Source organism: Oryctolagus cuniculus, chromosome 5 (assembly GCF_964237555.1).
Source record: "Oryctolagus cuniculus chromosome 5, mOryCun1.1, whole genome shotgun sequence".
NCBI lineage: Eukaryota > Metazoa > Chordata > Mammalia > Lagomorpha > Leporidae > Oryctolagus > Oryctolagus cuniculus.
Genome location: NC_091436.1, coordinates 126,466,309 through 126,480,428, shown reverse-complemented (window position 1 = coordinate 126,480,428; position 14,120 = coordinate 126,466,309). Strand labels below are relative to the sequence as shown.

At 44.9% G+C, this 14,120-nt stretch overlaps 1 protein-coding gene across 2 annotated transcripts in view; it reads left to right on the top strand.

The window, feature by feature from the left end:
* POLH (DNA polymerase eta) overlaps window positions 1-14,120 on the top strand; it is a 39,699-nt gene that overhangs the window by 16,434 nt on the left and 9,145 nt on the right. For both annotated transcript variants that reach the window (XM_002714695.5, XM_008262963.4), the window contains 5 exons: window positions 87-256; window positions 5,061-5,164; window positions 6,333-6,452; window positions 8,051-8,174; window positions 9,062-9,127. In XM_002714695.5, coding sequence (XP_002714741.1) covers window positions 87-256; window positions 5,061-5,164; window positions 6,333-6,452; window positions 8,051-8,174; window positions 9,062-9,127 — 584 coding nt within the window. The remainder of the gene's footprint in view (window positions 1-86; window positions 257-5,060; window positions 5,165-6,332; window positions 6,453-8,050; window positions 8,175-9,061; window positions 9,128-14,120) is intronic.

Here is a 14,120-nt window from a genome sequence, read left to right as displayed (position 1 = left end):
ACCACAATGTTTTGTGGTGTATCACTGTAAATACCCGGTTTTTCAAAATTTCTAAATGTGACTTCCTGATTTTTTTTTTTTTTCAGAGGAGATGCGAAAACAAGGCTTACTCCAGTGGCTCGGGTCTCTGGAAATTGAAGGCACAGCCTCTCCAGATGTGCGGCTCACCATGGGGGCTGTGATTGTGGAGGAGATGAGGGCGGCCATAGAGAGGAAGACTGGCTTGCAGTGTTCAGCTGGAATCTCACACAATAAGGTGAATCATAGCCCATTTCAGAGAGAAGCATTAGTCAGTGAAACACAGGCAGGATAGATAAGGGACACTGAAATTATTACAGTCATACTTTGATGTGGGTTATTTAAAATTCGTGTTGGACTCAATGAAAGCATAAGTAATTCTTTCATGTGGGAATTGACATTGACTAGGGTACTTTTTTTTTTTCTTTTTTTAGGATTTATTTGTTTATTTAAAAGTCAGAGTTACACACAGAGAGAAGGAGAGGCAGAGAGAGAAAGAGGTCTTCCATCCACTGGTTCACTCCCCAGTTGCCCGCAACGGCTGTAGCTACACCAATCTGAAGCCAGAAGTCAGGAGCTTTCTCCGGTTCTTCCTTATGGGTGCAAGGGCCCAAGCACTTGGGCCATCTTCTACTGCTTTCCCAGGCCATAGCAGAGAGCTGCATTGGAAGTAGGTTAGCCAGAACTTGAACCAGCACCCATATGGGATGCCTGCACTGCAGGTGGTGGCTTTACCTGATGTGCCACAGTGCTGGTCCTGGGTTATATTCTTATACAGGTTGAAAAATTGTAGAGTGGCTGGCACCTACAGTGCTGGCATCCCATATGGGTGCTGGTTCGAGTCCCAGCTGCTCCATTTCCAATCCAGCTCTCTGCTATGGCCTGGGAAAACAGTAGAAGATAGCCCGGGTCCTTGGGCCCCTGCACCTGTGTGGGAGACCCGGAAGAAGCTCCTGGCTCCTGGCTTCAGATTGGCACAGCTCTGGCTGTTGCAGCCAATTGGGGAATGAACCAGGGATGGAAGACCTCTCTCTCTCTCTGCCTCTCCTTCTCTGTGTAACTTTGACTTTCAAATAAATAAATAAATCTTAAAAAAAAAAAAAAAAAAAAAAAAAAAAAAAAAAAAAAAAAAAAAAAACCACGAACCCAACTATTTGATCTAAAACCTGCTTCCCAGGAACTGCTTCATCAGGACACTGGAGTTGGGAGCCAGAGCCAGGAATCAAACCCAGGCACTCTGATACGGGTTGTGAGCTTATTAACTGCTGTCTTAACCACAGGCTAAAGGCCGGCCTCCATGAGTTTTTTGACACTTCCTTTTATGTGAACTTTCTTTTGAGAAGCACCGTTCCCATCCATTGGTTCACTTCCCAAATGTCCACAATGCTCAGAACTGGGTCTGGACTGGGCCAGGCTGAAGCCTAGGAGCCAGGAACTCAATCCAGGTTTCCCACATGAGTGGCAGGAACCCAGTTACTTGAACCATCACAGTTACCCCTCAGGTTCTGCATTAGCAGAAACCTGGAATCAGGAACTGGAGCCAAGTATCAAACCCAGACCTTCCAGTGTGGCCATGAGTGTCCTAACAGGTAGCTTAACTGCTAGACCAAACACCAGCTCCCATGTTACCTTGCTTTCTTACATGGGGTTGCCTGAATGTTTTATGCTTTTGCTTATTTCCCCTTTTCTATTTAGAGCAATATGGGAAATGGGTAGTAAAATTTTATTGATATGGACCACTATTTAACATAGGGGCAGAATAGCTGGCTTTCTGATAAACTAAGTAATGCATTCCATTCTGACCAGGGCTCATTAAGTAGGCAGTGGCAGCATATCCCTGGTTGCTACCTTCTCTCCCTTCCTCCAGTAAGAGAAAAGGTTTTTTTCTTTTTATAGTTTTGTGGCAAGAAGGGTAGAAATAGTTTCGATCTAATTTAAATCACACTAAATGTTGCCTAACCAAAGTTCCTAAAGAATATGGTCAATTTCAGGGCTGATGCTGTGGCATAGTGGGTAAACCTGCCACTTTTAGTACCAGCATCCCATATGGGCGCTGGTTAGATTCCCAGCTGCTCCACTTCGATCCAGCTTTCTGGTATGGCCTGGGAAAACAGTAGAAGATGGCCCAAGTGCCTGCACAGGAGACCCAAAAGAAGCTCCTGGCTCCTGGCTTCAGATCAGCACAGCTCAGGTTGTTGCAGCCATCTGGGGAGTGAACCAATGATGGAAAACTTCTTTGTCTCTCTGCCTCTACCTCTCTGTTACTGCCTTTCAAATAAATAAATATTTAAAAAATATATATATGTAGTTAATTTTAAGAGTGATTTTATGTTTTTCTTACCATTTATTATTTGTTAAAACCAACACTAAAGTGCTTTATTCTTTGGAAGAAGTTCTGAGGGAGGGTCTGGCATTATGGCGTAGTGGGTTAAGCTGCCACCTGCAACACCAGCATTCCTTATGGGCACTGCTTCATCCTGGCTGCTCCACTTCCCATCCAGCTCCCTTCTGTTGTCCCTGGGAAAGCAGCTAAAGGTGGCCCAAGTGCTTGGGCTCCTGCACCCATGTGGGAGACCCAGAGGAAGCTCCTGGCTTTCACAAGGCCCATCCCTGGCCCCTGTGACCACATGAACCTGGTATAGAATATGAAGATCTCTCTCCCTGTCTCTCCCTCTGTTTCTGTAACTCTGCCTTTCAAGTAAATAAATATATCTTTGTTAAAAACATTCTCAAAGGAGCTGGCACTGTGGCACAGCAGGTTAAAGCCCTGGTCTGCAGTGCCAGCATTCCATACAGGTGCTGGTTCAAGTCCCGGCTACTCTACTTCCAATCCAGCTCTCTGCTATGGCCCGGGAAAGCAGTAGAAGATGGCCCAAGTGCTTGGGCCCCTGCACCCACATGGGAGACCCAGAAGAAGCTCCTGACTCCTAGCTTCAGATTGGCCCATTTTCAACTGTTGAGGTCATTTGGGGAGTGAACCAGCGAATGGAAGACCTCTCTCTCTCTCTCTCTCTCTGCCTCTGCCTCTCTGTAACTCTGCCTTTCAAATAATAAGTCTTTAAAAAAAATATTCCCAGGGATTTAAATTTTATCTTTAAAAAGAAGTTTTTGAAACTTATTTGAAAGGTGCACAGAGATCTTCCATCTGCTGATTCACTCCCTATATGGGTACAACACCCAAGACCAGGCCAGCTGAAGCCAGGATCCAGGGACTCATGTGGGTCTCCCACATGGGTGGCAGGGCCCCAAGCACTTGAGCCATCACCTGCTGCCTCTGAAGATGTGCATCAGCAGGGAGCTGGGTGGGAAGTAGAAGAGCCAGGAATTGAACTAGGTGTGCTGATGGGGAATGTGAGCATCCCAAGCAGCAAATTAAGCACTGCCCCAAACACCTGCTCCTATATTTTTTTATTAAGTGGTGTGTATGTGTGTGTGAGTGTGTGTATGAAAATGTTCACTGTTGGAGGAGATATCTCAGCCTAGTCTCTCACAGATACCAAATTAGGATAATCTGGTAAATTTGGGACTCGAAATGGATTAACTCAGAAATACAAATGATGCAGGGTAAAACAAGTTTGTCTCAGGATTTTCATATGGACATATTAAGAAATGCATTTTATCTGAATCTGTTTGATAGGTTCTGTGCTTTTCAAACTTCTTCAAGTAGAAGGACCTCAAGGAATAGGTGGGGGAGGACAAAATTTCTAGAGGGAAGCTAAGAATGATTATGGGAATAACGTGAGGATAATGATAATGAGTCATGTTCTGTCGCTCTCCCTCTTCGTGGAGGAATGACACAGGACCCTGCGCTGTTCTTTTGTCTGCTCGGCCCTCCCCGGGTTTGCTGCTGGTTCTTCCCGCGTTGGCTACCGACCCTTCCACCTCCGTGGAAGGGCGGCTCCCCCTGCCACTTTCCCCACTTCCGCGGGGGAGCGGCACACCGCCCGCCGGCTCTCTCGGGGGCTGCTCAGATGTTCCTCAGGTGTTCCTGGTGCATGTTGTCTCTCTCCTCCTTTATAGTCCTCTTCCACCAATCCCAACTCTGCTACCCACACGCCAAGCACGCTGCTCTCCTCCAATCAGGAGCAGGATCAGCTCCTGCAGGTCATCACTCAAGTTGGCGAGAGGCAGCTGCATAGAAGTTGTTACTCCCTTCTCAGCGCCATATTGTGGGAGAGCAGATGCATAGAATAAGTCTTAACTCCAGTAACAGTCTAGTCCGAGTTGCTCCCCACAATGTTCCACTGAGGAGGTTGTGGAATGCCAAGTTTTAGAGATAAGAGTCTTGAGTATTTGCTTTTATTTGTGTTTTTAATGTGGAACTCATCAGTTACAACCTTTAAGCTGTGTTTGTGTTTTAATATTCACCTAGTCCGTGCTGTTGTGACAAAGCAGGTTAAGACTCCCCTTCCAATGCTGGCATCTTGTATCAGAGTGCTGGTTTGAGTTTCAGCTACTCATCTTCCTATCTAGCTTCCTGCTAATATGCCTGGGAAGACAAAGGATGATGTCTTAACTACTTGGGACTCTGCCACTCACGTGGGAGACTACAACAAACCTAGTGTTGTGGCCATTTGTTTGTTTTGAAGATTTATTTAGTTATTTCAAAGTTGAAGCTACAGAGAGTCTTCCATTCACTGGGTCACTCCCCAGATGGCTGCAACAGCTGGGGCTGGGCCAGCCAGCCTGAAGTCAGGAGCCAGGAGTTTCTTCCTGGTCTCCCATTTGGGTTGCAGAGGCCCAAAACTTGGATCATCTTCCACTGCTTTTCCTAGACCATTAGCAGTGAGCTGGATTGGAAGTGGAGCAGCCAAGAATCGAATTGGTGCCCATATGGGATGCCAGCATCATAGGTGGTATCTTTACCTACGCCATAACGCCAGCCCCTATGGCCATTTGGGAAGTGAATCAGCAGATAAACGATCTCTCTCTCCTCTCTCTCTTTCCCTCCCTCTCTGTCACTCTGCCTAAATAATAAAATCCACCAACTCTGCATAGATGGGTTGACAATAATGAAGTTTTAATATTTTTAATCCTTCTAGGTCTTAGCAAAATTGGCCTGTGGACTAAACAAGCCCAACCGCCAGACCTTGGTCTCACACAAGTTCGTCCCACAGCTCTTCAGTCAAGTGCCTATTCGCAAAGTGTAAGTGCTCAGGAGCACCTTAAATTTCACTCATATCTGTGAAAACACTCTGATTTTAGTTTGTTCATCAAGGATTGGAGCCGGGAAAAATAGGTGCCAGGAAATTCAGGGAGAGTTGGCAGGGAATTTTGAACAATGTGCTGAGGTTATTTTTCTCTGTGAATCTTCAGTTCTGGATTATCTGTGGCCGGTAGTTACCCCTGAATTTAAAACTGATGAACTGGGTTGTAGCTGTCCATTTCCCTTCCTCTGGATTTTATAGTCATGCCTGTTAAATAACAAGTAAATGGGAACTTTGCATTTTTTCTTTCCTTCAATATCAAATCAGGTTTTTCGGGCATCTGAATTGTCCCCGGACTGGTCATGAGAAAAGTCATATAAATGAATAACTAACTAGGTTGCCATGTGTCCTTGACAAGGGCTCATACTGTTGATGAAGAGACAAGATGTAATAGTGCAAAGCCACGTAGAAGTGCTATCAGGAGACTGCATATGAGAATTTGCTAAAGGAATTGTACGGTAGTTACCAAAGTTCACAAAAGAAGAGAGTTATTTGAGAAGCATTTATAAAAAAGGCATGAGATTTTGTTTTCGAGGTTCCGTAAAGCTTGGTGAGTCAAACAAGAAGAGTAAAGCAGTACTGATTTGGAGAATTTTATAGCACAAAGAGGGAAAGGATAAGATATTTTCAGTGAACTGGAACATAAATTAGTTTAGCTGGACCATATTGAGGAAGATAAGTAATGAAAGCAGACTGAAAAGATAAGTTAAAGATAGACTGTAGGGGCTTCAAAGGGCAGTCTGACGAATTTCTTCAGTCTGCAAGATTTTAGCCCTGCACGGGGCTTGTGTTTGGAATTTTAATCCTCCTATGGGAGAGTAGGTCTTGTACGATCATTAAGTTTTATATGTAGTCAACTTGATAGCTAATCAGTGACTTTAACCTTTTATTTGTGCTACTCTTAATCTTCCCAAATCCTAACTCCCAGAGTATCTGAATTCCTAGAATCCTTTAGTCTAATGCTGGAAAATTAAAAAGTATGTAGGACTAATATGCTCATTTCCCCTGAACTGAATTTGAGCTACATGGAGAAGCGGAATTTCTTGTTTGCTGCTAACAAGTAATTTATGATATGACCTTTAAATTCTCTGTCTCCTTTGTTATCAGCCGTAATCTCGGAGGAAAGCTTGGGTCCTCTGTCATTGCAATCCTAGGGATAGAGTACATGGGTGAACTGACACAGTTCACTGAATCCCAGCTCCAGTGGCATTTTGGGGAGAAGAATGGGTAAGTGATTCATATTATTTTTCGATCATAATATTTATTGGGATGCTGAGTCAAAATATAGACATCAAAACCTATCTTTAGGTTAATATTTATTCCTTGAAGAAATTTTACTGGTTCTTCTTGCTTTAAAATATTGATCATGGTATAGGTGTTAAACAGCTTGGAATGCCTGTATCCCATATCAGAGTGCTGGTTCAAGTCTTGGCTACTGAACTTCCAATCCAGCTTCCTGTTAATGTGCATCCTGGGAAGAAGCAGGTGATGGTCCAAGTACTTGGATTTCTTTCACCCACGTGGGAGACCCAAATGGCATTCTGGGCTCCTGGTTTGTCCTAGCCCAGCCCTGACTGTTGCAGATAGTTGGGGAGTGAACCAGCAGATAGAAAATCTCTTTGTTCTCTTATCTCTCCCTTTATCATTCTGCTTTTCAAATAAATGAATATTTAAAGCATGTATGTTAAATCATGGGGTAGGCATTTGGTGTTGCAGTTATGCCACTGCTTGAGACAGAGTGCCTGGTTCAAGTCCCAGTTATGCTTCTGATTCCAGCTTCCTGCTGGTATGCACTTTGGTGGCAGTGGATGACAGCCCAGGTACTTGGATCCCTGCCACCCATGTGGTAGATCACATCGAGATCCTGGCTCCTGTGTTTGGCCTGGCCTGCCCCATGCTTTTGGAGACATTTGAGGAATGAACCAGTGGATGGAAAATTCTCTCTCTTTCCCCCCCACTTTCTGTCTTTCTTTAAAAAAAAAAAAAAAAAAAAAGATTTATTTATTTGAAAGTTAGAGTTACACAGAGAGAGAAGAAGAGACACACAGAGAGAGAGGTCTTCCATCCACTGGTTCACTCCCCAATTGGCCACAATGGCCAGAGCTGGGCCAATCTGAAGCCAGGAGCCAGGAGCTTCTTTCAGGTCTCCCATGCAGGTGCAGGGGCCCAAGCACTTGGGCCACCTTCTACTGCTTTCCCAGGCCATAGCAGAGAGCTGGATCAGAATTGGAGCAACCGGGACTCGAACTGGTGCCCACATGGGATGCTAGCACTGCAGGCAGCGGCTTTACCCACTACGCCACAGTGCCGGCCCCTCCCTGTCTTTCAGAAAGAAAAAAATTAGATCATGATGGCCTATCAGTCGAGAGCAGTTTTCTCATATGCCTGGGTGTTTGATAGATAGGAATTGTTGCTTTGAAGTTTAGTATAGACTGCTAACGTCGTTTATGTGTGTGAGGATGCTGCTGTTCCCTTAAAACTCTGTGTTTGAAGCCATAGTACGCACAAAATTCTTGGAGCTATGAAGGAAGGGTTTGCTGGGCACTTTTCCTAAAGTACAAGTGATGACCGAGCTTTAGAAAGCAGAAACCGTCCTTGCCAGTTTGCACTGGTGTACACTGAGAAGCACAGGGGCTGGTCGGAGGTCAGGTGCACTGAAATCTGGGCACATTTTCCTTTTGTTTTATCTGTGGCAAATAGTTAATCCAGAATTTAAAAAATGATGAACTGGACTGTGCAGAAGGATAACATAAGTATTTTGCTTTTGTTTTAAAAAAAAAATAATCATTTACTTTCAGCTTAAAGGTTTTTGCTGTTCTTACTAGGTCTTGGCTATATGCCATGTGCCGCGGGATTGAACACGATCCAGTGAGGCCCAGGCAGATACCCAAAAGCGTTGGCTGTAGCAAGAACTTCCCTGGACAAACGGCTCTGGCCACCCCGGAACAGGTAAACAGGCATCCTGGATGGAACACTGCCTCTGTTAAAGAGCTTGCTGGGGAGGCTTTGGTCACTGCACAAAATTTAATATGTTGGATGGCATCCTCATTCTCTAATATGAAGGGAATAGAAGTTCCTTTTTTTATTTTAAGAGTTTTTATTTATTTGAAAGAGTTACAGAGAGAGAGAGAGGGAGAGACAAAAAAAGATCTTCCATCCATTGGTTTACTACCCAAATGGCTGCAACAGCCAGGTCTGGGCCAGGCTGAAGCCTGGAGCCAAAAGCTTCATCCAGTTCTCCCACATGGGCACATCTTCTGCTTGGCCATCTTCTGCTATGTTCACAGGTACATTAGCAGGGAGCTGGGTTGGAAGTGGAGCAGTCAGGATTTGAACTGGCATTCCTATGGGATGTCATAGCCAGTATCACAGGCAGTGACTTAACCTGCTGTAACCACGATGCTGGCTCAAAGAATTTCCTTTCTTGTGTTCAAAATTGACTGGTAAACTTGTTATTTATCATCTTTTTTCATTTCTTCCATCTAAATAGAAATACAGTGGAACTGACTGAAGTTCAAAATGGGATTTCTCACCTTTTTGAGAGGTGGAAACTTGAAAAGCTTGGGATGTTGTGCCTCAAGTTCTTTTCTATTTTCTCAAAACTAGAACATGCCTGAATCCACCTAATGGCATGCAAGCAAGAAAGGAAAATGTAAATCTTAAGCTGAGGCAGGACGGAATACTAGGAATATTTCTGTGATCTGTTGATCCCTTGGTTATGGGAGCAAAGAGGCCCTTTTGTGCACAATGGTTTAGAAGTGAACAAATCCACTGTCTAGTTCTATAACAGACCTAGAGTATTTGAATGAAAGATTAAAGTCTCAATATTTTTTCAGGTGCAATGGTGGCTTTTGCAGTTAGCCCGGGAACTAGAGGAGAGACTGACTAAAGACCAAACTGATGTAAGATTTTTATTCTTTATTTCTGGAATGGCTTTTGTGATCTTAACACCACCTGTTTCTTCCCTTACAGAGTAGGAACAGAGATGGAAAAAGCTATCGGCCTAGGAAATTTTAAGGAATATTTTATCTTCCTATACAGGTCCTCAAAACTCAAAAGATCTATGAAAACCTGAAACCATAAACATAAGACCTCACTCCACCCTGTCTCCATAATTACCATTTGCCCTCTACTTTTTTGGATTCTTATCTAACCCCTCCTGCAAACCTGAGTTATGTACAGTGGGCCCTTCATCAGAGTGCATAGCCATCGAGCAGAACATTGAGAGATTGCACTGTAGATTTTTGTTTGTTTGAAGAGAGAGAGCGAGAGCGAGCTGTCAGTCTTCCATCTGCGGGTTCACTCCCTAAATGTCTGCAGCAACTGGGGCTGGGCTAGGCTGAAATCAGGAGCTGGGAACTCCATCTGTGTGACCCAAGTGGGTGGCAGGGACTCAAGCATTTAAACCATTACCCATTGCCTCCAGTGGTGCACATTAGCAGGAAGCTGGATCAGAAGCAGAGGAGCTGAGACTCGGATCAATCACATCTGACAATTAAGTTTCTTAAGTTTTATTAATATATCCTTTACATACTATAAAATTTATACATTTAAAGTATATAGTTCAGAGCTTTTAGTATATTCTAAATTATTTTGTTATCAATTCTAGAACATTTTCATCACCTCAAGAAAAAATCTTGTACCTATTACCAGTCACTCCCCATATCTCCCCCAATCCACCCAGGAATCACTAATCTGCTGTGTTTTATGGACTTAATATTTGGAACATTTTCACATAAATGGGATCATATAATATGTGGCCTTTTGTGACAGGCTTAAAAACCTCTCACTTAGCATGCTTTCAAGTTCACCTATATAGTAGCATGCATCATTACTTGTCTTTTTATGGCTAAGTATTATCCATTGTATGGATAATAACACATTTTGTTTATGTATTCATATGTAAATGGACATTTGGGTTTCTTCTTGACTATATGAGTAGTGCTGCTGTATATAAGCTATTGTGTAGACATATGTCTACATTCTAGGAGTATAGTTGCATGCTAATTCTATGTTAAGCATTTTGAGAAACTGCTAGATTGTTTTCCACAGCGTCTATACCATTTCATGTCCCTACCAGCAGCATTAAGAGTTCTAATTGTCCCACATGCTTGTTACTTTTCATTTCTTCGCCACATTAGTGGGTGTGAAGCAGTATCTCCTTGTGGTTTTGGTTTGCATCTTACAGCTAATCAGCTTTTCATGGCCATTTGGGTATCTGGGGAGATATATCAGGATTTTTTGCCCTTTTTGAATTAGGTTGTCTGTTACTGTTTTTTGTTTGTTTGTTTTGAAGATTTATTTATTTGGGGGGGGCAGTGCTGTGGTGTAGCAAGTAAAGCCCCCACCTGCAGTGCTGGCAGTTCAAGTCCCAGCTGCTCCACTTCTGATCCAGCTCTCTGCTATGGCCTGGGAAAGCAGTAGAAGATGGCCCAGGTGCTTGGGACCCTGCACTGGCATAGGAGACCTGAAGAAGCTCCTGGCTCCTGGCTTCGGATCAGCCCAGCTCTGGCCGTTGCAGCCGTTTGGGGAGTGAACCAATGGAAAACTTCTCTCTCTCTCTCTCTGCCTCTGCATCTCTGTAACTCTGCCTTTCAAATGAATAAATAAATTTTTGAAAAGATTTATTCATTTGAAGGAGAGATTTTTCCATCCACTGGTTTACTCCTCAAATGTCCACAATGGCCAGAGCTGAGCCAGGCCGAAGCCAGGAGCCAGGAGTTTCATCTGTGTTTCCCACATGGGTGCAGGGGCCCAAGCACTTGGGTCATCCTCTGCTGCTTTCTCAGGCACATGAGCAGGAAGTTGGGTTGGAAGTGGAGCAGCTGGAACTCGAACCGATGCCCATGTGGGATGCCGGCATTGCAGGCAGTGGCTTGACCTGCTACTCCACAGTGCCAGCCCCTGTTGTCGAGTTTTAAGAGCTCTTTATCCTGTACACAATTTCTTTGTCAGATGTTGAGTTGCAAATATTTGTTCCCATTCTATGGATTTTCTTTGTTCACTGATGGTATTTGTTTGATGTAGCCTTTTCTTTTTGAAATATCTTGGAGTCCTAAAAGTCAACTATATACGGTTAGGAATAATCTAAAAGTATTTGTTTTCCTCTTTCAGCTAGAATTGGTGGTGAATGTTTTTATTCCTTTAATAGGTAGTCACGTAAAGAGGTTTTTGATTCCAACTTTGCCCACTAGGTGTCGCTTGGATCTCATCTGGCTATAATAAGCCTCCAGTTTTTCTTCAAGTGCGACACAGTGGGGATCTAAGAAAATTAATCTATCTTTAAGCTTCAAAGAACTTTATGCCAAAAGGAATTCAAAACATAGCAGATCTCCTCACTTCACTGTTTAAAACATTCCAGTGGCTTACCTGCGTACTTAAGCCAAGTTAAAGGTTTCATTTTTACATTTCTTTATGGGGCTGGCGCTGTGTTGCAGCAGGTTAAAGTCCCTTCCTGCAGTGCTGGCATCCCATATGGGCACCAGTTTGAGTCTTGGCTGTTCACCTCCCGATCTAGCTCTCTGCTATGGCCTGGAAAAGCAGTAGAAGATGGCCCAAGTGCTTGGGCCCCTGTACCCACATGGGAGACCCAGAAAAAGCTCCTGGCTCCTGGCTTTAGGTCAGTCCAGCTGCAACCATTGCTGTCATTTGGGGAGTGAACCAGCAGATGGAAGACCTCTGTGTGTGTGTGTGTGTCTCTCTCTCTCCCTCTCATTCTGCCTCTCTGTAACTCTGCCTTGAAAGAGTTACAGAGAGAGAGAGAGATCTTCTATCTGCTGGTTTACTCCCCAGATGGTCACAATGGCCATGGCACAACTGGGCCAAAGCCAGGAACTTCATTCAGGTCTCCCACATGGGTGGCAGGGGCCCAAACACTTGGGCCATCTTCCACTGCTTTTCTTAGGCCACTAACAGGAGCTGGATTGGAAGTGGAGCATCCGGGACTCAGATCAGCACCCATGCAGGATACCGGCATCGCAGGTGACAGCTTTACCTGGCACGCTGCAACACTGGCCCCAGGATTTCTTTAATTCTATGAACGTGATCAGTCTCTAGGCCTCTGACCTCGTGTCCTACCTTCCCCTCACTTCGTGCTCCAGCTCCTCTGTGCTGGCCTCCTTCCCTTTATTTGAACACCAGAGTAAGCTCTCGCGTTAGCACCTTTGCACTTGCTGCTCCTTTGCCCTGGGAATCGTTGCTTCCTCAGGTGGGCAGTCTGACACAGCAGATTAAGCCGCTGCTCACAATCCCATACGAGTGCCAGTGGAAGACCTGGCTGCTCCAATAGTGCTACTTCTTTGTTTTCTAAGATTTATTTATTTATTTGAAAGGCAGAATTATGGGGGTGGGGGCAGAGAGAAATTTTCCATCCACTGGTTCACGCCCAGATGGCTGCAGTGGCTGGAGCTGGGATGATCTGAAGCCAGGAGCTTCTTCTGGGTCTCCCACGTGGGTGCAGGGGCCCAAGGACTTTGGTCATCTTCCACTGCTTTCCCAAGTGCATTAACAGACAGCTGGATTGGAAATGGAGTAGCTGGGACTCGGACTGGCGCCCATATGGGATGCCAGCGCAGCAGGCAGAGGCTTTACCTGCTGTGCCACAGCACTGGACCCTGCTCTACTTCTTTTTCTTTTTCTTTTTTTTTTTTTTTTTTTAAGATTTTTATTTATTTGACCGGTGGAGTTACAGACAGTGAGAGAGAGAGAGAGAGAGACAGAAAGGTGTTCCTTTCATTGGTTCACTCCCCAAATGGCTGCAATGACCGGAACTGCGCCAATCTGAAGCCAGGAGCCAGGTACTTATCCTGGTCTCCCATGGGGTGCAGGGCCCAAGCACTTGGGCCATCCTCCACTGCTTTCCCAGGCCACAGCAGAGAGCTGGACTGGAAGAGGAGCAACCGGGACTAGAACTGGCACCTGTATGGGATGCCGGTGCCACAGGCGGAAGATTAACCTAGTGCGCCACAGGTGGTAGCCCCCTGCTCTGCTTCTGATCCAGTTTCCTGCTAATGCATCTAGGAAGGCAGTGAAGATAGTACTTGGTCCCTACCACCCATCTGGGAAACTAGGTTGGAGTTCTTGGCTCCAGGCCTCAGCTTGGCCCAACCCTGGCTGTTGGAGCTGTTTGGGGGAGTGAACCAGTAAATGAAAGATACCTCACCTTGACCATTGCTGGCAAGTGCCTTTGGAAGGCAGTTCTAGTGAGCGGTTTGGTCCTATACGCCAAGTGTGCTCCCTGTGTCTGTTTCCTGTGTTGCCGTATGATGGTTCCTCCACACATGCTTGGCTATTGCCAGCTTCCTCCAGGTACCAGGCAAATGGGGCTGCCTATCTTGAACTGTGAACCTCCAAACTAAGCCAAAATACACATTTGTGTTACTTGTTAAAAATAGAAAAAGATGTCTCTCTCCATTCCCTCTCCCTTCTCTCTTCCTCTCACTCTTCTTCCCTTTCTGTCATTCTGCCTTTCAAGTAAATAAATTACTTTTAAAAAAGATTTATTTATTAAAAATATTTATTTGAAAGGCAAAGTTACAGAGGCAGAGAGAGGGAGAGAAAAAGTTCTTCTGTCTGCTGGTTCACTCCCCAGATGGCCACACGGCCAGAGCTGTGCCCATCTGAAGCCAGGAACCAGGAGTTTCTTTCCGGTCTCCCATGCGGGTACAGGGGCCTAAGCACCTGAGCCATCTTCTACTGCTTCCCCAGGCCATAGTAGAGAGCTAGATTGGAAGTGGAGCTCCCGGGATTCAAACCGGCATCCATATGGGATGCTGGCACTATTAGGAAGTGGCTTTACCCACTATGCCACAGTGCTGGCTCCTGAATAAATAAATCTTTAAAAATAATTATTTTCATTCCTCCCTTTATTTAGGTGTGTGCTCACATCTCACCTTC